Here is a 24,947-nt window from a genome sequence, read left to right on the forward strand (position 1 = left end):
TCACCAACTCGATGGACGTGAGTTTGAGTGAACTCCAGGAGATGGTGATGGACAGGGAGGCCTGGTGTGCTGCGATTCATGGGGTTGCAAAGAGCTGGACATGACTGAGTGACTGAACTGAATTGAGTAACATACAGCTCTGAAAGTTGCTAGGAAGATGAAATGAAACAATGTAGGTCAAGTCCTTAGCATAATGCCTGACATTTACTAAGAATATAATGAATGCTACTCCCACAAAAATAACATAATCAAAATTTGTGAGTTGAGAGAAGGCTAACTGGAATTATCAGGACAGCAGTGGAGATTTCGAAGAATTAGGAGTCATTTGAAAGAAGTCACTTGGTGACTATCAGAATGTAAGTTTGAGAGAGAGAAGGAGACAGGAGATAAGTATTGTTTACTTGGCTACTTAGAATTCAAGTTCCTTCCCCAAATTTGAGGACTCTTCCTATGTATGTATGAGCCTTGATGGGAGCCAGGAACCCATCTCCCAGAAAACTGAAAAGGCAGGTCTTTCTTTTTAAAAAAAATTTTTACTGGAGTATAGTTACTTTACAATGTTGTGTTAGTTTCTACTGTACAGCAAAGTGAATCAGTCATATGTATACATACAACCCCTCTTTTCTGGACTTAAGACAGTCATTGTCTTTGGAATTTTGGGGCCTATGACTGACCTAAAGCTAGTCAAATGGATGTCTGAACTTGGAATTTAAGACCTAAAGCAGGATTTATAAAGAAGCAGGGACAGTGGATGTAGTCCTATCCATTTCTCAATAGCCTTCCAATAAATTCCTTATTTGCTTACATGAGCCAGAGTAGATGTCCTCTGAAAAGCACTGAACTATGATCACAAGTTCTCAAGTCTGAGAGACATGGTCAGAGAAGATTTGAATACATGACGTTTAAGGTGAAAACCAAACGTCAAATGTGTATTTTATACAAGTTGGAAATATGAGAATAAAATCAAAGTGCAAGACTTATTTTGTGGAATCTGAAATATGATACAAATGAACTTATCTACCAAACAGAAACAGACTCACAGGCATAGAGAATAGATGTGGTTGCCAAGGAGGAGCGGAGGTGGGGGAGGGATGAACTGGGAGTTTGGGATTAGCAAATGCAAACCATTTTATAGAAAATGTTAAACAACAAGGTCCTACTGTATAGGACCTATACAGGGAACTATATTCAATATCCTATGATAAACCATCATGGAAAAGAAAATAAAAAAGGATGTATACAGAACTCAATCACTTTGCTATAGAGCAGAAATTAACACAATACTGTAAATCAACTATACTTCAATAAATTATAAAAAATCAAAATGTGAGAGTATAATTAATACAGAGATAACAGTTAAAGCCTTGAAAAAGAGAAGGGAAGACTGAGGAGAAGAGTTTAAGTGCTGGTAATGACTACAAAGCTAAGCACCAGTTCCAGACATATAGCAGGTTATTTAGTAAATATTTGCAGATCAGTTATCTGGACAGTGGATGTCTCCAAAAATGCTCAAATACTTACATTATAACTCCAATCAGTTATCTTTATGTATTTCTAGAACACTGAGTCATCAAGTCTATATTTAAAACTTAAGCATCTATATATACATAGCACTATATGCTATGTGCAATAATAGCTATATTTATATTTATTTATATTTTATAATCTAAAAGTTAAATCACAATGCAAGATTTTCAATTAGAGCTCACGTTTTGATATTTCTTAGAAATATCATATAGAGGAGAAACCTTTAGATATGATCACTGCATCAAGTGTTTTAGTCATACAAGTAATACAAGAGAACTGAGACCACAGCGGTAGCTAGAAGTCAGAGGTATTGTCAGGAGCCTGCAAATTATTAGTACTAGGAATTCAGAGGAAGAGGAGATCAATGTATGCTGAGAAAAAATACACATAAACAGAAAGCTTCTAGCACAGTATCCGGCATTGAGTAGGCACTGGGCATGGTGTTTGTTGTTATTAATGTTACTATGAATAACAAATGCTGCAAGAAGGGTACAAAGATTTCCAGATACTCTTGACCGAGATTTCCTGCATATTTATATTTTACATTTGTTTTCTATGTATGTACATGTGTAGACATGAATGTTTTTCTGAACTGTTTCATCAGAGTAAGTTGCAAAAATGATGACCATGCATGCTTAGTCGTTCAGTCGTGTCTGACTCTTTGTGACCCCTGACTGTGGCCTGCCAGGCCTCTCTGTCCATGGCATTTCCTAAGCAAGAATACTGGACTGGGTTGTCATATCCTCCTCCAGGAAATCTTCCTGACCCAGCGATCGAACCCACATCTCCTGTATTGCAAGTGGATTCTTTACCACTGAGCCATTGGGAATCACGATGCCCCTGTATCCCTAAATATCTCAGTGTTGCTTCTTTTAAACCAGAAATCCTCTTACAAAACCACAATACCATCATCAAAATCTGGAAATTAACATTTATACAATGTTGCTGTCTAATCTACAGACCTTATTTGGATTTCATCATTTGTCCCAATTATGGCTTCCCTGGCAGCTCAGCTGGTAAAGAATCTGTCTGCAATGCAGGAGACTCTGGTCTGATTCCTGGGTTGGGAAGATTCACCGGAGAAGGGATAGGCTATCCATCCAGTATTCTTGGGCTTCCCTTGTGGCTCAGCTGGTAAAGAATCCGCCTGCAATGTGGGAGACCCGAGTCTGATCCGTGGGTTGGAAAGATCCCCTGAAGGGAACAGCTACGCACTCCAGTATTCTGGTCTGGAGAATTCCACAGATGATCCATGGGGTTGCAAAGAGTCAGACACGACTGAGCAACTTTCATTTTAATGTCCTTCATAGTAAAAGAAAATCCAAGATGATGTATTGTAAAAGCTGTCATATCTCTGTAAGACATATGACAGAGACAAATTCTTAAACCTTTTTTTTTTTTTGTATTTCATGATGTTGACATTTTGGAATACTTCAGGTAAGTTATTTTGTAGCATGTCTCTCAATTCGAATTTGTTTGTCTTTTTCTTATGATTAAGTCCAGATTATATACTTTTGGCAAGAATACCACAGATGTCCAGGTGAGTTCTCAGTATATCACATAAGCACAGGCTGCTGGTTAGTCTCTTTACTGGCAATATGACCTTTGATTATTTGGTTTAGGTACTGTGTCAAGTTTCTCTACCATAAGCTATAACTGATTGACTAATAAGCAAGTGATTGGGAGATACTTTGAGACTAAAGATCCTGCTCTCAAAAACTTTCACCTATGAGTCTTAGAGAACTGATGATTGACTGAATTACTTATTAATATGATGATTGCCAAATGGTGATTTTTCTAATCCCATCTTTGCTTCTATATTTTAATTAGTTGGTATTCTACTGTAAGGAAGAGCATTCCCTTCTACTTTGGTTTGTATCAGTATGAATTCATGAATACTTATTTATAATCTTTTGCTACCATTATTTATTTTGATGTTGAAATTATCCCAGGTTTGGACAGTGGTAGCCTTTACAGCCATGAAATTAAAAGATGCTTACTCCTTGGAAGGAAAGTTATGACCAACCTAGATAGCATATTGAAAAGCAGAGACATTACTTTGCCAACAAAGGTCCGTCTAGTCAAGGCTATGGTTTTTCCTGTGGTCATGTATGGATGGGAGAGTTGGACTGTGAAGAAAGCTGAGCGCCAAAGAATTGATGCTTTTGAACTGTGGTGTTGGAGAAGACTCTTGAGAGTCCCTTGGACTGCAAGGAGATCCAACCAGTCCATTCTAAAAGAGATCAGCCCTGGGTGTTCTTTGGAAGGAATGATGCTAAAGCTGAAACTCCAGTACTTTGGCCACCTCATGGGAAGAGTTGATTCACTGGAAAAGACTCTGATGTTGGGAGGGATTGGGGGCAGGAGGAGAAGGGGACTACAGAGGATGAGATGGCTGGATGGCATCACCGACTCGATGGACGTGAGTTTGAGTTAACTCTGGGAGTTGGTGATGGACAGGGAGGCCTGGCGTGCTGCAATTCATGGGTCGCAAAGAGTAGGACACGACTGAGCGACTGAATTGAACTGAGCCCTTACAAACTGTCTGCTGTATCTCTTGACCTGTTTCCATCATTGGGCACTTCCTTACTTTCTGGCACTACAAGTTGTTCTAGGCTTATCTTGTACTTTTCCTACCTCAGTGCTAGAATCAGCTATTTCTCCAAGGAGCTCATAAGCCTTAGTTATTACTAATTCATTTTTCTGTTTCTTTCAAAAAGATACATGTACCCCAATGTTCACTGCAGCACTATTTACAATAGCTAAGGCAAGAAAGCAACCTAAATGTCCACCAACAGATGAATGGATAAAAAAGATGTGGTATACATATATATATAAGATATACATACATAATGGAATACTACTCAGCCACTAAAAAGAACAAAATAATGCCATTTGCACCAACATGGATAGACCTAGAGATTGTCACACTGAGTGAAGTAAGTCAGAGAAGGACAAATATCATATGATATAGCTTATATATGGAATCTAAAAAAAAAGGTACAAATGAACTTCTTTCAAAAGAGAGAGAGAGTTACAGATGTAGAAAACAATCTTATGGTTAACAAGGAAAAGAGGGGAGGGATAAATTGGGAAACTGGGATTGACATATACACATTACTATATATAGAACAGATAACTAATAAGGACCTACTGTATAGCGAAGGGAATTCAATATTCTATAATGACCCACATGGGAAAAGAATCTTAAAAAGAGTGGATATATGGCTATGTATAGCTGAATCACTTTGTTGTACACCTCACACTAACAACACTGTGAATCAACTATACTTCAAAGAAAAACAAAAATTCATTTTGTATGTTTCTTCAAATAAAAGATTATTTAATACCTTTTGTTGAATCCATTCCTCCAACTGCAAATAATGTACCAACAGTTGACTTCCTAGGTTTTGTCCGAGGACTCTGTAACATGGGCCGTCTCTCTGGTAGTAAGTGATACTTCATTGCTTCCATAATTAGTTTCTGACATTCTATATCATCTCGAAAAAGTGCATTATTTTCCATGTCTGCTAGGAACTAGAAAAAAAATAGTGAGTAGATATATTGACTGATCAAGAAAATGATGAGGCTAAAAGAATAAACACAAATGTTCACAAATGGAAATTATCTCATTAAAAAAAATCCAAGTCTGGACATCTATTTTTAACTAAAATATTCAACAGTTACAAAATTTACATTTTACTGAAAAACAGAACTAAGGAAAAGTGGTATGCTTTAAAATCTTAATAGTGCTTATCTCTGGGTAGTGGGGAAACTGGTGCTTTTTAAAATAACTTTTCTGGTATGTTTCTATATTTTCAAGATTTTCTAAAATAAATCATTTTACTAAGTTAGAAATAGTTTTAACTGAAGAATAATTGTAAGTGGGAGCTGACTAATTAGACTGCATTTATCTGACCTCTCTAAAGAATGTTCAACCAGCAAGAACAGCAAAAACAAAGTTTTCAATTTTTCCAAGGGGCAAAGAACTCCGAATGGTGATTATTTTAAAAGAACTAAAATTCCTTGTACTTCATTGAATTCTACGTGTTTTACCTATGTAATTTTACATAAATGTATAAGTATGGTTACCACCTACCTTTAAAAGATGAATTAAAAAAAAAAAAAGATGACTTTCTCTTCTTTTGTGCTTGGTTCTTCGTCCCCCTACTTACCTCTTTATTGCCTTATTTCTTTCATTTAGGATACTAATTCATATGAAGTTAATTTTTAAACAGCATATGAGTTGAGAAATACTTTTTCTTCCAAATGAATAGCTAGCTCTAGACTAATATAATTCCATTTCCCAACCGAATTGACCCTTGGTTACAGCAGTCTCAAGATATATGAGATCTATTTTTTGATTCTCTATTCTGTTCCACTGATATATTTGTCTATTCCTTTCCTAATACTACTGTATCTTTTAAAAAAAGTCTTTATTGAATATGTTACAATATTGCTTGTTTTATGATTTGGTTTTTTTGGCTATGGGGCATGTAGGATCTTACTTCCCAGACCAAGGATGGAAACAGCACCCCCTGCATTGGAAGGTGAAGTCTTAACTGCTGGACTGTCAAAGAAATCCCTATTACAGTGTCTTACGACATTTTTTGCTTATCTGACATAAATCTCCCTTCACTATTCATTTAAATAATTTTCTGGGCTATTTTGAGTCTTTATTTTCTATATAAACTTAAGACAGATTTGTCCAATTCCCCTTCACCATCTTGATCCTGTTTGAATTCTAATAGGAACTGCATTAAACCTTTTTGTAAGGTATACACCAATTATATCATTTTCACTTCATTGATGCAATTGCTAAAACCTTCCAAGCAGTGTTAAATAATTAGAGTGATAAAGAGTATCCATCTTATAGTTTAAATTGATATGGTTTCAGTGTTTCACTATTTAGGATAATAGTTACTATAGCACAGAAGGCAATGGCACCCCACTCCAGTACTCTTGCCTGGAAAATCCCATGGACGGAGGAGCCTGGTAGGCTGCAGTCCATGGGGTGGCTAGGAGTCGGACACGACTGAGTGACTTCACTTTCAGTTTTCACTTTCATGCATTGGAGAAGGAAATGGCAACCCAGTCCGGTGTTCTTGCCTGGAGAATCCCAGGGACGGGGGAGCCTGCTGTGCTGCCGGTCTCTGGGGTCGCACAGAGCCGGACACGACTGAAGTGACTTAGCAGCAGCAGCAGCAGTTACTATAGCATTTAATTTTTTACTATGTTTAAATAATTTATCTTTATTATAGATATGTTGTTTTCTTCTCTCCCTATTTCAGAGTTTTAAAATTAAGAATGGTTAATTTTTTCCAAATATCTTTTATACAGCTAGTGATATGATTATATGGCTTTTTCCCCTTTAAATTATTGATATAATTACCTTGACAGATTTCCTAATACTCAACCATTCTTATATTCTTGGAAAAAGATCTTCCTGATCATAGTGTATTACCCTTTTGATATACTGCAGGATTGTATTTGACAACATAAGGTATATTTTGCTGCTGCTAAGTCACTTCAGTCGTGTCCGACTGTGTGTGACCCCATAGACGGCAGCCCACCAGGTTCCCCCGTCCCTGGGATTCTCCAGGCAAGAACACTGGAGTGGGTTGCCATTTCCTTCTCCAATGCATGAAAGTGAAAAGTGAAAGTGAAGTCGCTCAGTCGTGTCCAACTCCTAGGGAACCCATGGACTGCAGCCTACCAGGCTCCTCCATCCATGGGATTTTCCAGGCAAGAGTACTGGAGTGGGGTGCCATTGCCTTCTCCAAAGACATATTTTATATACTGTATAATTCACCATTTCAAGTATACAGTTCAATGATTTTTAGTAAATTTACCAACTTGTGCAACCATTACTATAAAACAGTTTTGGAACATTCTCATCACCCTGAATGTCTGTTTACTGTTAATCTCGGTTCCGATCTCCTGTTCCAAGCTCTAATCTGTCTCTACAGATTTGCCTTTAGATGCTTTGTATAAATTGGATCACACAATGCACGGTCTCCTGCGTCTTGCTTTTTTCACTTATCATGTTTTTGAGGTTCATTGATATGTAACATGTATCAGTATCCATTTCTTTTTTTTTGTTGAATACTACTTCACTGTATGGATGCATCATATTTTATCTAACCATTCACCAACTGATAGGCACTTACATTCAAGTTTTTGGCTATTATGAATAAGGCTGCTAAGAACATTTGTGTGCAAGTCTTTATGTAGATATGTTTTCAGGAGTAGAATTGTTAGGTCATATGGTACACATTTATGTTAACTGTTTAAGAAACTGCCAAACTGTTTTAGAAGGTGTCTGCACGATTTATATTCCCACCAGCTATCTACAAGGGTTCCTGTTTCTCCACGTTCTCACCAACAATTATTACTGTCTTCTCTTTTCAGCCACTTGAGTGGGTGAAAAATGTGAGTTTATTTTGTACTTACTTAATGGCTAATAATGTTGAGAATATGTTCATATTTTGATAATGGAAGAGAAGGAAATCTCCAACAAAAGTAACTGTAAAATAGTTTGTGGCATCTGGCAACTGAGAACGGCATGCGAAAGGCAAAAAAAGCCAAACTGAGACAGAAGTCTCAACACAGAGAACAGATTGGTGATTTTTAAGGCGGAGGGGGCTGAGGCAAAAATGGAGTGGGAGGTTGGGGTTAGCAGATAAAAATTATTATATATAACTGACAGCACAGAAAACTACATTCAATATCTTATGATAAATCATAATAGAAAGGAATATTAAAAAGAATTTATACATCTGTATAACTGAATGACTTTGATGTACAATAGAAATTAACACTATTGTAAATCAACTATACTTTAATAAAAACATATCAAAAGTGAAAAAAAAGATGTAAGTCTCAGGATCTAAGGCAGAGTGTAAATTCTGATATTAATCATTCCATGTTATCCTATGCACACAAAATATAGTTATACTTTTTACAAGTCATTAATGAATATGCATCAAATGGCTCATTTAGATTAATCTCAGTATTTCTACTACTTGTTATACATAAATGCTTTAGTCCTTTCTAAATAAAAATAAATGTGAAAAAACTGTAGAAAGTAAAGTCTTAGAGGACTCAACAGTTACTACAGTGAAATATATTTCTTAGCATGCTGACAGTATCTGTAATTTATGAATAAATGGGATTAATTATATTTAAGTAGAGAGATGACAGTAATGGAAGAAAATATGAATCCAGTAATATAAGCATCAGATGAATGGAAGACCAGATATCACTCGGAAAATGATTCAGAAGGCACTGAGAAAGGACTACAAAATACAGACTCTCATATACTCTGCATTTTAGGGTAACACCATGTACTTTCTATGCCAAAAAAGAATGGCAAATTACCTAAGTGGAAACATTTAGAAAAGATGAGAAACATGTTCAATTTGTAAATTTTTATCTTTACTCACATACTTGACAGGGCCTTGCAAATAGCTGAGAAAAGAAGAGAAGCTAAGGGCAAAGGAGAAAAGGAAACATATAACCAATTGAATGCAGAATTCCAAAGAATAGCAAGGACAGAAAAGAAAGCCTTCCTCAGCAATCTGTGCAAAGAAATAGAGGAAAACAATAGACTGGGAAAGACTAGCGATCTCTTCAAGAAAATTAGAGATACCAAGGAAACGTTTCATGCAAAGATGAGCACAATAAAGGACAGAAATGGTATGGACCTAACAGAAGCAGAAGATATTAAGAGGTGGCAAAAATACACAGAACTATTCAAAAAATATCTTCAAGACCCATATAACCATGATGGTGTGAACACTCACCTAGAGCCAGACATCCTGGAATGCAAAGTCAAGTGGGCCTTAGAAAGCATCACTACAAACAAAGCCAGTGGAGGTGATGGAATTCCAGCTGAGCTATTTCAAATCCTAAAAGATGATGTTGTGAAAGTGCTGCACTCAATATGCCAGCAAATTTGGAAAACACAGCAGTGGCCACAGGACTGGAAATGGTCAGTTTTCATTCCAATCCCAAAGAAAGACAATGCCAAAGAATGTTCAAACTACCGCACAACTGCACTCATCTCACACACTAGTAAAGTAATGCTCAAAATTCTCCAAGCCAGGCTTCAACAGTATGTGAACCATGAACTTCCAGATAGATTTAGAAAAGGCAGAGGAACCAGAGATCAAATTGCCAACATACGCTGGATCATAGAAACAGCAAGAGAGTTCCAGAAAAACATCTACTTTTGCTTTATTGACTACGCCAAAGCCTTTGACTGTGTGGATCACAACAAACTGTGGAAAATTCTTAAAAGAGACGGGATTATCAGACCACTTGACCTGCCTCTTGAGAAATCTGTATGCAGGTCAAGAAGCAGCAGTTAGAACGAGACATGGAACAACACACTGGTTCCAAATTGGGAAAGGAGTATGTCAAGGCTGTATATTGTCACCCTGCTTATTTAATTTATATGCAGAGTACATCATGCGAAATGCTGGGCTGGATGAAGCACAAGCTGGAATCAAGCCTGCCGGGAGAAATATCAATAACCTCAGATATGCAGATGACATGACCCTCATGACAGAAAGCAAAGAACTAAAGAGTCTCTTGATGAAAGTAAAAAAGGAGAGTGAAAAAGTTAGCTTAAAACTCAACATTCAAAAAACTAAGATCATGGTATCTGGTCCTATCACTTCATGGAAAATAGATGGGGAAACAATGGAAACAGTGGCAGACTTTATTTTTTCAGGCTCCAAAATCATTGCAGATGGTGACTGCAGCCATGAAGCCATGAAATTAAAAGATGCTTGGTCCTTGGAATGAAAGTTATGACCAACTTAGACAGCATATTAAAAAGCAGAGACATTACTTTGTCAACAAAGGTCCATCTAGTCAAAGCTATGGTTTTTCCAGTAGTCATGTATGGATGTGAGAGTTGGACTATAAAGCTGAGCGCCGAAGAATTGATGCTGTTGAACTGTGGTGTTGGAGAAGACTCTTGAGTCCCTTGGACTGCAACAAGATCCAACCAGTCAATTCTAAAGAAATCAGCCCTGAATATTCATTGGAAGGACTGATGCTGAAGTTGAACTTCAATACTTTGGCCACCTGAGGCAAAGAACTGACTCACTGGAAAAGATCCTGATGCTGGGAAAAATTGGAAGGCAGGAGGAGAAGGTGACGACAGAGGATGAGAAGGTTGGATGGCATCACCAACACAATGGACATGAGTTTGAGTAGGCTCTGGGAGTTGGTGATGGACAGGGAGACCTGGTGTGCTGGAGTCCATGGGGTCGCAAAGAGTCAGACACAACTGAGCGACTGAACTAAACTGATGTGATTTGCACTAAAACTATCTCCCCCCAATACTAACATTTCCTCCAAATACTACTTAGAGTAAATAACAGAATGTGAATGATTTATGAACTCCATAGGCTTTAAAAAGTGTTTTGGTACCCCAAACTTGTAAATTAAAAGAATGCTAAAGATAAATACTGATTTGTTTTATATTTCTGAATTTTAGTAAAAAACAACAATGAGAATTGAGAACAGAATAGTGGAGACCAATATACTTGTAATGCAGACTAATCATTGGGAATATTAAGAATTTAGATATCAAAATATTTAAAATAATGCCCTAATGCAGTTGACCCTAGAACAACATGGATATGAACCATGAAGGTCCACTTATACATAGATATTTTTCAACAATAAATACTACAGTATGACACAATCCATGGTTAGTTGAATGCATAGATATGGAGGAATCTCACATGGAGGGCAGGTGATACGTTATACACAGAATAATCCCCATGCTGTTTGAGGGCCAACTGCATTTTCATCCACATTGTTTAAAATAGGAATGAACAGAAAAGTCTGGAATGCTTTCAAAGGTAAAATAAAACCACACACACCTATCTTCTGGATTATTCAGAGTTTAAAAATAGAGCCACACTAAAATGATTATTTGGTTCAGGATTGTAATAATATATATTATTTCCTATATTATTTTAAAAAGACACTACAATAAAATGACTATATGTAGGTTGAACTCATTATAGTTAGGCTAAAAGAGAATGTTTCTTACCAACAGAATAGGGTTAAAACTGTATGAGAAAGGAATTATTTTATGAAAGTAAATTCTTTAGGTAACGATGCAATGGTAATTAAAAAAAAATCAGTCATTTATTTGATAGGCACTAGACATTTTTTTGCTTTGTCACTTTTATTTTTTATTAAGATATAAATGACATATAACATTAGCTTTAGATGTATAACATAATGATCTGACATATCTATATATTGGAAAATGATTAAGTCGAGTTAACATTCATCCCCACATAGTTATCTTCTTTCATGTCTGTGATGAGAACTTTTCAGATCTACTCTCTTAGCAATTTCATCCTTTTCCTATCTTTTAAAATAAAACATTCAGAATATAATCCAAGATTTTCTTGATGATTTTAGAGTCTACTTCAATACTTTATCACTTGACAACTCTAAGTCTCCAAATCTGCCCTTTACTTTTAGTAAGGAGAAAAAAAGAACCTTGCTAGTATCTCTGAATGCCATAATGGTGCCATATAGTATTATCACTGTAGAAAAAAAAAAAACATTGTTCAAAGACGTGTTATTAAGTTGTTTAAATTACACAGAGCAACATGGCTTCCATTGTTGCTACTCCCTGGGCTAAGACAGTGGTTCTCAAATTTGAGTGTGCATCAGATGCACTGAGGGCTTATTAATACACAACTGGCTTGGCCCCACCACCAGAGTTTCAGATTTAGTAGGTGGAAGCCTAATCATTTTCATTTTAAACAATTACCCACGTGGTACTGATCTTACAGTTAGGGAACACACTTCGAGAAACACTGGGCTAATCCAATGCATTTACTGTCCTTATCTGTCTTCTCTGCAGCATCTAATGATGATAAAATTCCCTTTCTGGAACCTGCAATCTCTTTTTAATAGTACTACAGTTATTTAGGCAGATTTGGGACTACCACTAAATATTAGTATCTCCTAGGGTTCCACCTCTAGTGCTTTTATGTTCTCTTTGATTGGTGTCACTCTCTTCCCCTTGGCTTCAACAACCTAAATAAGTAGTTTCTAAAACTTCCTCTTAGACTCTAAGAGGATTAAAGGTGTCAATAAGCTCTGGGAATGTGCTTCTTCTACTTCCTTCCCCACCTTCAAAATCAATGCTTCATCCTGTATTCTGTATTAACTGACAGCACCTTCATCAATTGCATTGCACAAATGAGAATTATTCTGGACTCTTTCTTTTTTTCACCTTGTACATTCAATCATTCCAGTGTATCAATCCTACCTCCTAAATAGCTCTTGACTGTCATAATTAATTTCTCTACCTCCACTTTTTTTTAAAAGTGCTTAATTCACTTGTTGGAATCCAACAGTCTTCCTTAGCAGGTTTCTACTTTGATCCCTCCAATCTATTCTCTGCAATGCAATCATAGGATCTTTCTAAAATAAGAGGATAATTATGCCATTCCCTACTTAAAATCCTTTAGTGCTTCCTTATTGCTTTTAGATAAAAAAATCCCAGTTCTTTGGCATGACTAGAATTCCTCCACAATCTGGTCTGTTTCCTTCCCCAGTCTCATCTCTCAATACTGTCCTTTTTGTTTCTGTAACTTTAGCTATGCATGCTATCTTCAGATTTCAGAACATGATATATTTGCTCACGGCTCCATAACCAGGACTCTTATCTTTTCTGGGCTATCATGCCCATTCTTTTGGGTGACTAACTTGGCTTGCAAATTGAGTGACACTTGAGAGATTTTCCTAGCTTCTCCACTATCAGTCTAGGTGGACCACTCCAATTGCTTTCATAATGCCATGTCTATCACAGACTTTATCTCATTATATTGTAATTACTGATTTGCTTTTTAATCGTTTTCTTCCTCCACCTGATATCCTCCCTACCCAGCAATTTTACATGGAGTACATTCAAGAGGCAGAACAGTTCAGTAGAAAAGGCATGTAACTTTATTTGGGTTCAAGGTCTACCTCTGTCTCTTGTTCAGTTGCTAAGTCATGTCCAACTCTTATGCAACCCCATGGACTGTAGCTCACCAGGCTCCTCTGTCTATGGGATTTCCCAGGCAAGAATATTGGAGTAGGTTGCCATTTCCTTCTCCAGGGGATCTTCCCAATCCAGGGATCGAACCCAAGTCTCTTTGCATATCCTGCATTAGCAGGCAGATTCTTTACCACTGAGCCACCAGGGAAGCCCCTGTCTCTTATTAGCTCTAGTCTAAAGTCAAATAAAACCACAGTGCCAAAGAACATGATTTATGCAATCACTTTGTGATTTTGAACATATGGCTTTACTTATTTAATCTGTTATTTCATTTGTACAACAGGTGTTAGACTAAATGATCTCCAACATGCCTTTCAACTCATAAGATCTTATGACTATGATTATCAGCAGTATCCTGGATAAAAGAAATTCTAAAGGTCTCTGAGAGTCATGCAAATACAGTATCATAAATATTTGAAACTACAGGGCTAAAGTAAATTGTCAGGTTACTTAATTGCACAGGTTCTTTTCAAAGTATACTAGGATTTTTCAGACTTTATTTTCTTTCCTCTAGAGAAGGATAAGGAAAAAAATTAGGCTGGATACCAGTAAAAATAGTCCTCTTTAAATCTGATTTTAAGAAATGTTTTATGATGTTATTTTTCCTGAATTATCAAGTCATGCAGTTTCACTCCTATGATTTCATACAATATTCTACCTCTGAAGAGGGAAGTCATTCTTGTAAAGTATCACACTGATTTTTGTTTCTGTAAAGTAGAGAGCAAACAGTAACTTTTGCTCACAACAGCTGGAAATAATATATAATGCTCAAGATAAATACAAACCAAACAAAATACACAACACTTAAAACAACAACAAAAAAATCTGATCTTGAGCAGTAATAGCTCATTTTTTCCTTTTCTTTCAGGACTCTACTTAAGGCCTCAAAATAAGCAGCCAAGTATGTGTTAGTCGCTTAGTCGTGTCTGAGTCTTTATGAGCCCATGGACTGCAAGCCCACCAGGCTCCTCTGTCCATGGGCTTTTCCAGGCAATACTGGAGTGGGCTGCCATTTCCTTCTCCAAAGCAGCCAAGCAGGCAGAGGAAATTTTTGTATATTCCAACTGAAACTGTAAAAAGGCGAAACCATGCATGTATATATGTTATGACTAATTGCCTTGAATACACCAACTAGGTATCTCTCAATTCTAAAACAGTGATAATACACTATCATTATTTATAGCACATTTTATTTCAGAGCACTTTTCTGATCCTCATAAAAATCCTGTGAGATAGTAAGGATGTGATCTCCACTTGATAGATGAAGAAACCAAGGTATGTGAACATGCCAAGTCACAGAGTTTTAAAATGTCAGAGTCAGAACTATGTCTCATTAATTTGTTTATCATCAGAATCCAGCATTTAGTGGATACTTAATAAATGTGTGGCACATGAATTAATCTAAATTTTCTGGTTCCTAGAGTTCAGTGTTTCTTTCATTAGCAGCTTTATTAATTCTTCAATTGCTAGGACAGGTTTGTAGCTGAGTCAAATAAAATTACTAACCCCAAAGCAATGATGTTACTTAATGAATGCAATTTAGGTGGTCAGACTTTCTGGGTTGAAGAAAAACAAATTTTTTTAGCTCACTATCTTTTCACCTTAACATTTCATAGGAACATACATAAAACAACCACGTTGAACAGATTAAGGAAAAAACCTATAGACAAGCTAATATTAATGGGCTTCTCTGGTGGCTCAGATAGTAAAGATTCTGCCTGTAATGCAGGAGACCCAGGTTCAATCCTGGGTCAGGAAGATCCACTGGAAAAGGGAATGGCAACCACTCCAGTATTCTTGCCTGGAGAATCCTATGGACAGAAGAGCCTGGTGGGCTACAGTCCATGGGGTAACAAAGAGTTGGACACAACTGAGCGACTAACACAATTAGCATTAAGTGAAAATGAAGTCGCTCAGTCGTGTCCGACTCTCTGCAACCCCATGGACTGTAGCCTACCAGGCTCCTCCATCCATGAAATTTTCCAACCACGTGTACTGGAGTGGGTTGCCATTTCCTTTTCCCAGGGATCTTCCTGACTCAGGGATCGAAACCCAGGTCTCCCGCATTGCAGGCAGACGCTTTACCATCTGAGCCACCAGGGAAGCCCAATTAGCATTAATGTGCACTAATTAATGTAATTAGCATACTGTAATTAGCTCATATTAATGTAATTAGTAGTCCCTCAGTATTCTGGGGACAGAGGATTGGTACCAGGACCTCTGTGGATATCAGTATCTCAATTTAAATATGTAGTATTTGCAATTAAACTCTGCACAGCTTCCTATATACCTTAAATAATCTCTGGATTACCTATAATACCTAGCTAATACCATGCAATTCCTACATAAACAGTTGTAAATGCAATGTAAATATTACATAATAGTTGCTGGCACAGAAGAAATTCAAGTTTTGCATTTTTGAATTTTCTGGAATTAAAAAAAATTTTCAATCCATGTTTTGTTGAACTCGGGATGTGTGGAATGGTGTCTACTCAAAGTTGTTGAAACTTTAATTATTTTAAATAATTAAAAATAGTTTACCTGTGGTGCAAGAAGAGGTAGCCTAATATAAGCCAAAAGTTTACTGAGATCTTTCCGTCTCTGTTCCAAATCATGACGAACCCAAGTAAGAAGTGCGTTCAATATTGTCTCCTCATTAGGAATGTTCATGTCATCACTGGCTAAGAGCTTTGCAATTTCACTGGCTGGTAATAATACAAATTCCTGGTTTCGAATTACTTCCATGAAATTTTCCTGGAGGAAAAAAAGAGCATATAAAAAATACTGTTTCTTCTTTCCATCACAGTTTAAAAGAAACTAAACATTTCTTAATTAGATGCCAAAACACAGTTTATACTTTAGCCCTTTCTAACAATGTATTATTGCTTAAAAGGGGAAAAAAAAACAGTAAAAAATAACATTTAAACTGTAATTGTTATTAAAATTCTCGTATCTCTGTATACACAGGATTAAAGTGATATATCAAGTATTACAATTTAAAAAATAAATTTAGGACTTTTAGGTATTGCTTTGCTCAAGTTAGGGAATAGTTTTGGCAAGTCTTTCAAAGGAAGATAGAAAAAAATGAAAGAAGACACTTTATATAATACTCCAACATCAAAAGTTAGTTCAGATTTGTGGTTGCTGAAGAATTTGGCCAACAGGGGAGCCAAATACTTGGGTAAGAGTGAAGTATTTCTCTTACCCAGAAATGGCTTCTAGGGTGGCTACATTTCCCAAGACCATTCTGGACCACGGAAGTCTTCTCAGACTCTGCCTGGCAAGAGCCTGTGTCCTTAGAGCTATCCTAAACCCAAACTGGACTTTTAAAGTGTTTTAATATCATTTATAAGACCACAAAGGATTTTAGGTCTGATGTGAAAACTTTAATCTCATCTAACCTGATCTATGTACAAAGTTCTTTTGCTCTCAGGAAAAAGAGCTGACAGGGGTAGAGTAAAGGAAAATTCTGAAAGAGATGGGAACACCTGACCTGCCTTTTGAGAAACATGTATGCAGGTCAGGAAGCAACAGTTAGAACTGGACATAGAACAACAGACTGGTTCCAAATAGGAAAAGGAGTACATCAAGGCTATATATTGTCACCCTACTTATTTAACTTATATGCAGAGTACATCATGAGAAATGCTGGGCTGGAAGAAGCACAAGCTGGCATCAAGATTGCTGGGAGAAATATCAACAACCTCAGACATGCAGATGACACCACCCTTATGGCAGAAAGTGAAGAGGAACTAAAAAGCCTCTTGATGAAAGTGAAAGAGGAGAGTGAAAAAGTTGGCTTAAAGCTCAACATTCAGAAAACTAAGATCATGGCACCTGGTCCCATCACTTCATGGTAAATAGACGGGGAAAGAGTGGAAAACAGTGTCAGACTTTATTTTTGGGGCTCCAAAATCACTGCAGATGGTGACTGCAGCCATGAAATTAAAAGACGCTTACTCCTTGGAAGGAAAGTTATGACCAACCTAGATAGCATATTGAAAAGCAGAGACATTACTTCGCCAACAAAGGTTTATCTAGTCAAGGCTATGGTTTTTCTTGTGGTCATGTATGGATGTGAGAGTTGGACTAGAAAGAAAGCTGAGTGCCGAAGAATTGATGCTTTTGAACTGTGGTGTTGGAGAAGACTCTTGAGAGTCCCTTGGACTGCAAGGAGATCCAACCAGTCCATTCTGAAGGAGATCAGTCCTGGAATTTCTTTGAAAGGAATGATGCTGAAGCTGAAACTCCAGTACTTTGGCCACCTCATGCGAAGAGTTGACTCATTGGAAAAGACTCTGATGCTGAGAGGGATTGGGGGCAGGAGAAGAAGGGGACAACAGAGGATGAGATGGCTGGATGGCATCACCGACTCGATGAACATGAGTTTGAGTGAACTCCGGGAGTTAGTGATGGACAGGGAGGCCTGGCGTGCTGAGATTCATGGGGTAGCGAAGAGTCGGACACGACTGAGCAATTGAACTGAACTGAAAGGGACAACACAGGCGATTAAATAGTAAATTGCCCTAGGGGACTGTAAGTAGGGGAAAAAAAAAAGTATGGGAGACTCCTGGAAGTTAATGATCACTCAAGAAAGCAGGTTTTCTTACCCACAAAACCAAGCAGCCTTGCTTAGCAACCAAACAATAAGACAGAAGCATGAGACATGCTCTCAAACAATAGAACAATGGTGGCATGAGACCCATATCCTGCCCAGTGAGCTCAGTAAGTTAATGAACCCCTAGGACATGCTCTCTGCACACATCAACAACAACAACAACAACAGTATTTTATGGAAAGGTGACATTTCAAAGTGAAAGACTCTCACTGTACTGGGACCTGAAATAATATTTCCATAGTGCCACGACAGTCCCACCTCCTCCATGTAGGGACAAGAAAACTTTCCTGCTCAATATTGAGGAGGAATTATGATGGAAGCGTGATATCTACTCCAGAACTGGCCTCTCACTGAATTCTTTCTGTGCTGAGACATAAAGAACTGGAGCTCCCTGGAGCCTCCTAGAGATGTCAGAGCCAAAACAAAAATGTTGACCTAGAATGTATTGGAACTCCAGGATCTTAGACTGAAGATGACTCAGTTCTGGCCACATTCTTGAATCACGCTCTTTGTAATTTGAAATGGAAGATAAAAATGTCCTTAGGTGTGAAACAGTAATAATAATTTTTACTAAGCTATTATGCTAAACAATCTAAAGAGAAGGAAAATAGTCTTCTGGTGTACAAGTCTTAATGCATGGGCTATTTATATAGTTACAATATAAATGCAAATGCTGTGAAGTATTGTCCCTTAATGTTTCTTATGCTTCTTAATGCACTATGGCTGTCTCAGCACAGAGTTTTAGTAAAAAAGCTAAGGCTGTTTAAATTAGAGCTGTTTAAAAATAGCTTAAGCTATTTAAATTAGAGCTAGAGATAAGGACTATCAAAAATTATCTGCTATATTAAGATGAGAATTATATTTTCCATATAGCCTCTAGTAATCCAAGTTAGGTACTGATCAAAGATATATCTTGGGTTGACATTTCATTCCTTTCGTAGAAATTCTTAAGAGGGAAACCATACATGAATAATTAACGATATTCAATAGTTTCAATTCATCATGATTTGTTAAAGATGCCCAAATGAATCTATTTTAAAATGACTGATTATCATTTTTCAGAAATATATTTTAATAAAACCTCAGGGCTGAAATGGCTTCAAGCAAATTGTTCTACTCAATTGTATACTGACATTATAAAATGATTTCATAACACATAGCAAGAGCTATAAAAATGTTGAAGCTCTCAACTCCTAGCTATCCCATGAGAAGCTTAATCCTTAGTAAATAATTCACAAGAGGGGGGAAAAAAGCTGATGCTTCTCTGTACTGTTATCTATAATATTAAAAAAAAAAATTAGAAACAGCCTAAATCTCCAGCTCTAGGAAGTTGTAACTCAATTGGCTATTATTCAGGCATCAAAAACTTTAGGGACAAAGATCACACAGATAAATAGATATTTATTATTTAATTTTAGATGAGATTCTGAAGAAATCAAAATAATATACATTTCTAATTGTTCACAAGTATAGTGTATGGCATCACTGACTCGATGGACGTGAGTCTGGGTTAACTCCGGGAGTTGGTGATGGACAAGGAGGCCTGGCGTGCTGCGATTCATGGGGTCGCAAAGAGTCGGACACGACTGAGCGACTGAACTGAACAGTCAACAGTTATACAACACTGAAGTAACTACTGCCATACTTTCAAATGGTATTAACTGCATTTCATCAGTGAGAAAGAGATTATACAAATATTCATTTAATAGCTTACTTGTTGATATATCTATTTCAGAACAATGCCATTCCATTCTGGTATAATCTGTATTAAGTGAAAATGGAGTTTTTCAACACCTTATGGAAATACTACTGAACTCAAGGTTAAACACAAAGTGCTTTTCAAAATTATTAATTTGGTTTTGAAGCAGGTATTTTAGCAAAATTCAATGTTTTAAATAGCTTTTCTAGGTCAAGAAACCAAACTAAAAACTGCAAAAAAATCAAATGTTTGTATTTATTCCATAATGGCATTAAATATCTGTAATGATATAACCAGTCTCGGACTTTTTCGTAGAGGTTAAGCGATGTGTTTCAGGTCATGTTCAGTGGCAGTCAGAACAAGAACAAAAGTTTCCATATTTCAGGGTTACAAGAAGGAACTTCTCATCCCTTTCTACTTGTATTCATGCAGGATGAATGAACATCCCAAGTATACGCACTATTTGCTAATTGTGACAACTGATTTCATTCTGTTGCACTGTGCTTACTTCATATTTTAAATCCATTTTGTGATATAAACAGCTATCATGCTACCAAACACTTGCTAGCATTATGCTCTTTCCCCCTTTGGAATAGTTTTTAAGCAAATGAAGTTACTGAGGGATTTATTTAAATTGAAGATTGAATTTTGCTATACATTTTCATTCAGTTCCCATAGCAACAATTCAAATCACACAATCTGTCTCTAAATTACTTTTTATTAGAATTCAATTTTATGTATCTGTTGAAACTGAATAAAATCAAATAATGGCCTTGAGGAAAAAAACTACCACAACTAACTGGCTATAAATATAGCTTTATAAACACAAGCTAATTTAGATTTAACTTATATCTAAGCCTTAAAGCAGCAATTATGCCTCTACTGTAAACAATAAGAATGACCTAAATGCATACAAATGTTTGCATGTGAATAAAACTCCGTCGTAGGTAAGAGATATTACTTAAATTATGAACTGATTACAAAGAAAAAAAAACCCAGCTTTATTTTACGTATGCGCATCTTATTCCAAAAAGCATTTGAACTTGAGGTGCAAAAGTTAAAATCAGAAATCTACAAGAAGGATAAAGGCTGGAGTGGGAGGGGGGAATATTTCAAAGGACTTAATTCATCAGACATTAACCTAATACCATGCTAGGTCTGTACAGTACTGCCCTGTCACAGTCTTTTTCACTTGAAGAAGTTTGACATCATAAACTAGAAACATTTCCCAGGAACAGTTATACCACAGGGAGAATAACATCCATAAAAGCTGTGCCTTTGCCTGAGGGCTTTTGCTCACTCACATAGGTCCCTACTGTGTGGAACAGAATAAATCCAAATGATGATGATGATGATGATGATGGTGTCATTTAATGACCAGGTTGAAACTGTGTATCAATTACTGTTTTATTGGTACTATGTACCAATCACCATTTTAAGTGCTGAACTTCTATTAACTCACTTAATCCTTGCTTAAGCTTACGAAATAGGTAGAATTACTCTTCCCAATAGTTATAAACATCTGTTCTTGTAATTTTCTCCCAATTTCTATTTCTGTAGTGCAAGATTCCTAAAGTACTGGTCAATTCCTTCACATATGAACCAACTCAATGGAAGGATGGGGAATGGAAGACAGGGTAGACAAAAATGTATCTCTTAAATGTTGACAAAATCAGTAACATGGATAATAACATATGTGTATGTGAATACCCATGGTCTTTCCTCTCTCAGAAGATGTATTGCCCTAAATGAAGCATTTAAAGCAAAAATCTTCAATCACTACCCAGGTATGAAAACCCACGCATGGCAAAATGGTCACTCCTTAAAAATCCACACACCTCTGCTGCCCAAATCCTTCTACTATTTGATGGTGGAGGCTGGTCCTAACAGCATGCTCTCAACATGCCCTGATTTTCTTACTGTCCTAGATCAACTTGTATCCATTATCCTTAGTCTTCTGAATCAGAACTCCCTGGGATTTATTTTCAGCACAGAATTTGCTACTATCAATAGGAACATCTTTCTAGTCAGATTTACATATAGTCAGATTTATCCTTAATAGCTAGCCTCTCCCTTCCAACCTCGTATCTTCTGTACTAGTACTGCACCAATACACTATCACTATCACCAACTTCCATCAGTGAGTAAGGGGATAATTTCTGAAATTCATTCATATGCCACAAGGTAAACTGTCTAGGGGAAATCTGCTTTTAAAAGTAGCAGATTGAATGAAAGGGCTCTAAAATACTGCTCTGCTTCTTAGTGGCTGTGATAATTTAAGGCCTGACTTATAAATCCAGGAGAAATATTACTTGGGGTTTTTCCCTCAGACCTCAGTGAAAATATGACACACTAGACAGTGAACCTGAACCTCAAGACATACAGCAGAGCCACGGGAAAACAGCAACATGCAGACAAGCCTGCAACAATAAGGAATAAGGCAAGCACCTATGCCTTCCTGCTTTTTTAAAAATACATACCATGGTATAATTGTGAGCCACTTTATGCAAATCTGTACAACCTTGAGCATCAGCAAAAGAACGGATTCCAAGACAGTTGGATGGGTGAAGCTGTTTCATTAAAAACTTACAGCATGCTTCTACAACTTGTGAAAGCTGAAGAAGGCAAGCTGTAGATAACAGGCACTCAATATTATCTTCTTTTAATTCCAGGCGGCCTTAATGATAAAAAGAAATTCCATTAACTATGGAACTATATTAACTTTGGTTTATAAGGTAATTGATGCAAACAATAATAATTCTAAGAGCTCACTACATGCATTCCAGATATAGATGATTTAAGACATTCCAAAAAGAAAAAAAGTACTAAATGTGAAAAATAAGCTACTAGTGCTTTGTGACTTCTACTAAAATAAAAAATGAATAGCTGGTTTCCAGAATTTTCAAAGGATTAGTAATAACGCAAAAGTTGAAAAACATTGTATAATTCATCAAATTATTACATTAACATGTAAAAATATCATTCAAAAGCTTAATTATAATAACCACTTTAAAGGTTCTAATATAGAGATTTCACCAAGGGTAGTTATAACAGCAGAACTATTAACTGCAGTAGGCTTATTAAAGGCAGAAATCTGAAATCTAATAATACAACTTAAATCTAAGAGGTTTTACATTCATTTTATTTTCAGATTTATTACCTGTATATGCATACTGAATCAAGGACCATAGGGAATTTGGTTCTACACCTTCCATTTTTATTTCTTCTTGTCTTGCTTCCCTGACATCACTAGTAAACATGGCAGCAAAGTAATCTGAGACAGAGGAGAGCACCAATCTAAGAGCACATCAGAAGAAAAAAATCAGTGACAACATCAAAGCTGATGTTCAGTAGTAAACACTTTGCTTTCTTTCCTTCTTTTTCTTCTATTTTTTAAAAAACTTTGTTACCTATAGAAAGTGTTTGGTACTAAGAAATGCATTTTAAGTTTGATAAATTGCTTTATGCTCTAGTCTCTTCGTTTTTTCCTTTTGTGTCTTTTTTAACTTTTAATTTTGTATTGGAGTATAGCTGATTAACAATGCTGTAAGAGTTTTTAGGTAGATAGCAAAGGAACTCAGCCATACACATACATGTATCCATTCTCCCCTAAACTCCCCTCCCATCCAGGCTGCCACATAACATCGAACAGAGTTCCATGTGCTATACGGTATGTCCTTGTTGGTTATCCATTTTAAATACAGCAGTGTGTACATGGTGATCCCAAGCTCCCTAACTTCTAGTCTCTTCCTTTGAATAATAAATTTCCATTACTGAAAGTTTTCTGCTGATGTAAATGATTTACTCATTCACTACTCAAATATCCCTTTTTATCATCCTGAAAAAAAGCTGTAATATTATTTAAACTAATGATATATAAAATACAGGAAAAAATGTAAAGGTTCTCCAGCTTATCATTTTTTAAAACAACCTAAGGTTTGTTTTTTTTTTAATTATATAAGTAGTAAATACATGGGAGATATCTGACACTGGTTTTAGCAGGTTATTTTTAACTTTTATGATTTTTAAATTATTAGGGTATACTATAATGTTTATATTTTGTTGTAAAATTATAGTACCTTTGTTACCACAATACAAAAGTATATTTTGTATCTTTTTACAATAATACATTATTATATAATAGGTATGTCTCTGCCCAAATTATTGATAGTCACATATATGCAAAAATAGATTTTAAGTGGTGGCACTAGTGGTAAAGAACCCGCCTGCCAATGCTGGAGATGTTGGAGATTCAGGTTTGACTCCTGGGTCGGAAAGATATCCTGGAGGAGAAAATGGCTACCCGCCCCAGTATTCTTGTTATGAGAATCCATGAACAGAGGAGCCTGGTGGGATATAGTCCATGGGGTTGCAAAGAGATCTAGATATTCTGAGATATACTGGTGTGAAAACTAGACAAAAGATCCCTTCTTTTACGGAGTCATAGTCTACAAGATGACAACAATACACAGGAGAAGTAAATTCTAAATTATGGCAAGAAGTGATAAGTGCCATGGGGAAAAATGTAGGATAAGGGCAAATGGTTTAAATAGGTGGTCTCACTAGAAGGTGACACTTGAGATAAAATTTGAAGGAGGTGCAGGAATTAGTTATACAGGTATTTGGGAACAGCATTCAGGAAGAGCAGCCAGGGCAAACATCAAAAGGCAGAAGTGGCATGCCTACCACATGCAGGGAACAAGGGGGTCAGAGCGGCTGAAGCAGAGTGAGTAAGATGGTGGGCAGCATGATAAAGAAGTAACGGCAAGCTGGGTCACAGAAGCCACGGGGAAAACGTGGGGTTTCACGATGCAACATGAGGAAGCATTAGAAAGTTTGATCAGAGGAGCAACCACATCTGAGTACCACTTTACTGGGTCACTCAGGCAGCTGTGTAGAAAACAGAATGTAGGGAAAAGAGTGAAAACAGGGAGATGGGTCAGGAGTTTCTTGCACAAGTAATCTAAGTGAGAGGATGGTGTCTTACACAGGTGTTGCAGGTAAGGTACTGA

The 24,947-nt window shown here is 36.7% G+C and overlaps 1 protein-coding gene across 2 annotated transcripts in view; it reads right to left on the reverse strand.

Annotated features, from left to right (window-relative positions):
- KLHL5 (kelch-like family member 5) overlaps positions 1-24,947 on the reverse strand; it is a 68,510-nt gene that overhangs the window by 24,507 nt on the left and 19,056 nt on the right. For both annotated transcript variants that reach the window (XM_010833578.1, XM_010833579.1), the window contains 4 exons: positions 23,096-23,232; positions 22,416-22,612; positions 16,160-16,372; positions 4,878-5,064 (listed from right to left, as the gene is read on the reverse strand). In XM_010833578.1, the coding sequence (XP_010831880.1) occupies positions 4,878-5,064; positions 16,160-16,372; positions 22,416-22,612; positions 23,096-23,232 (734 nt within the window). The remainder of the gene's footprint in view (positions 1-4,877; positions 5,065-16,159; positions 16,373-22,415; positions 22,613-23,095; positions 23,233-24,947) is intronic.

The sequence above is a fragment of the Bison bison genome, unplaced genomic scaffold (genome assembly GCF_000754665.1).
Source record: "Bison bison bison isolate TAMUID 2011002044 unplaced genomic scaffold, Bison_UMD1.0 scf7180017863790, whole genome shotgun sequence".
Lineage (NCBI taxonomy): Eukaryota > Metazoa > Chordata > Mammalia > Artiodactyla > Bovidae > Bison > Bison bison.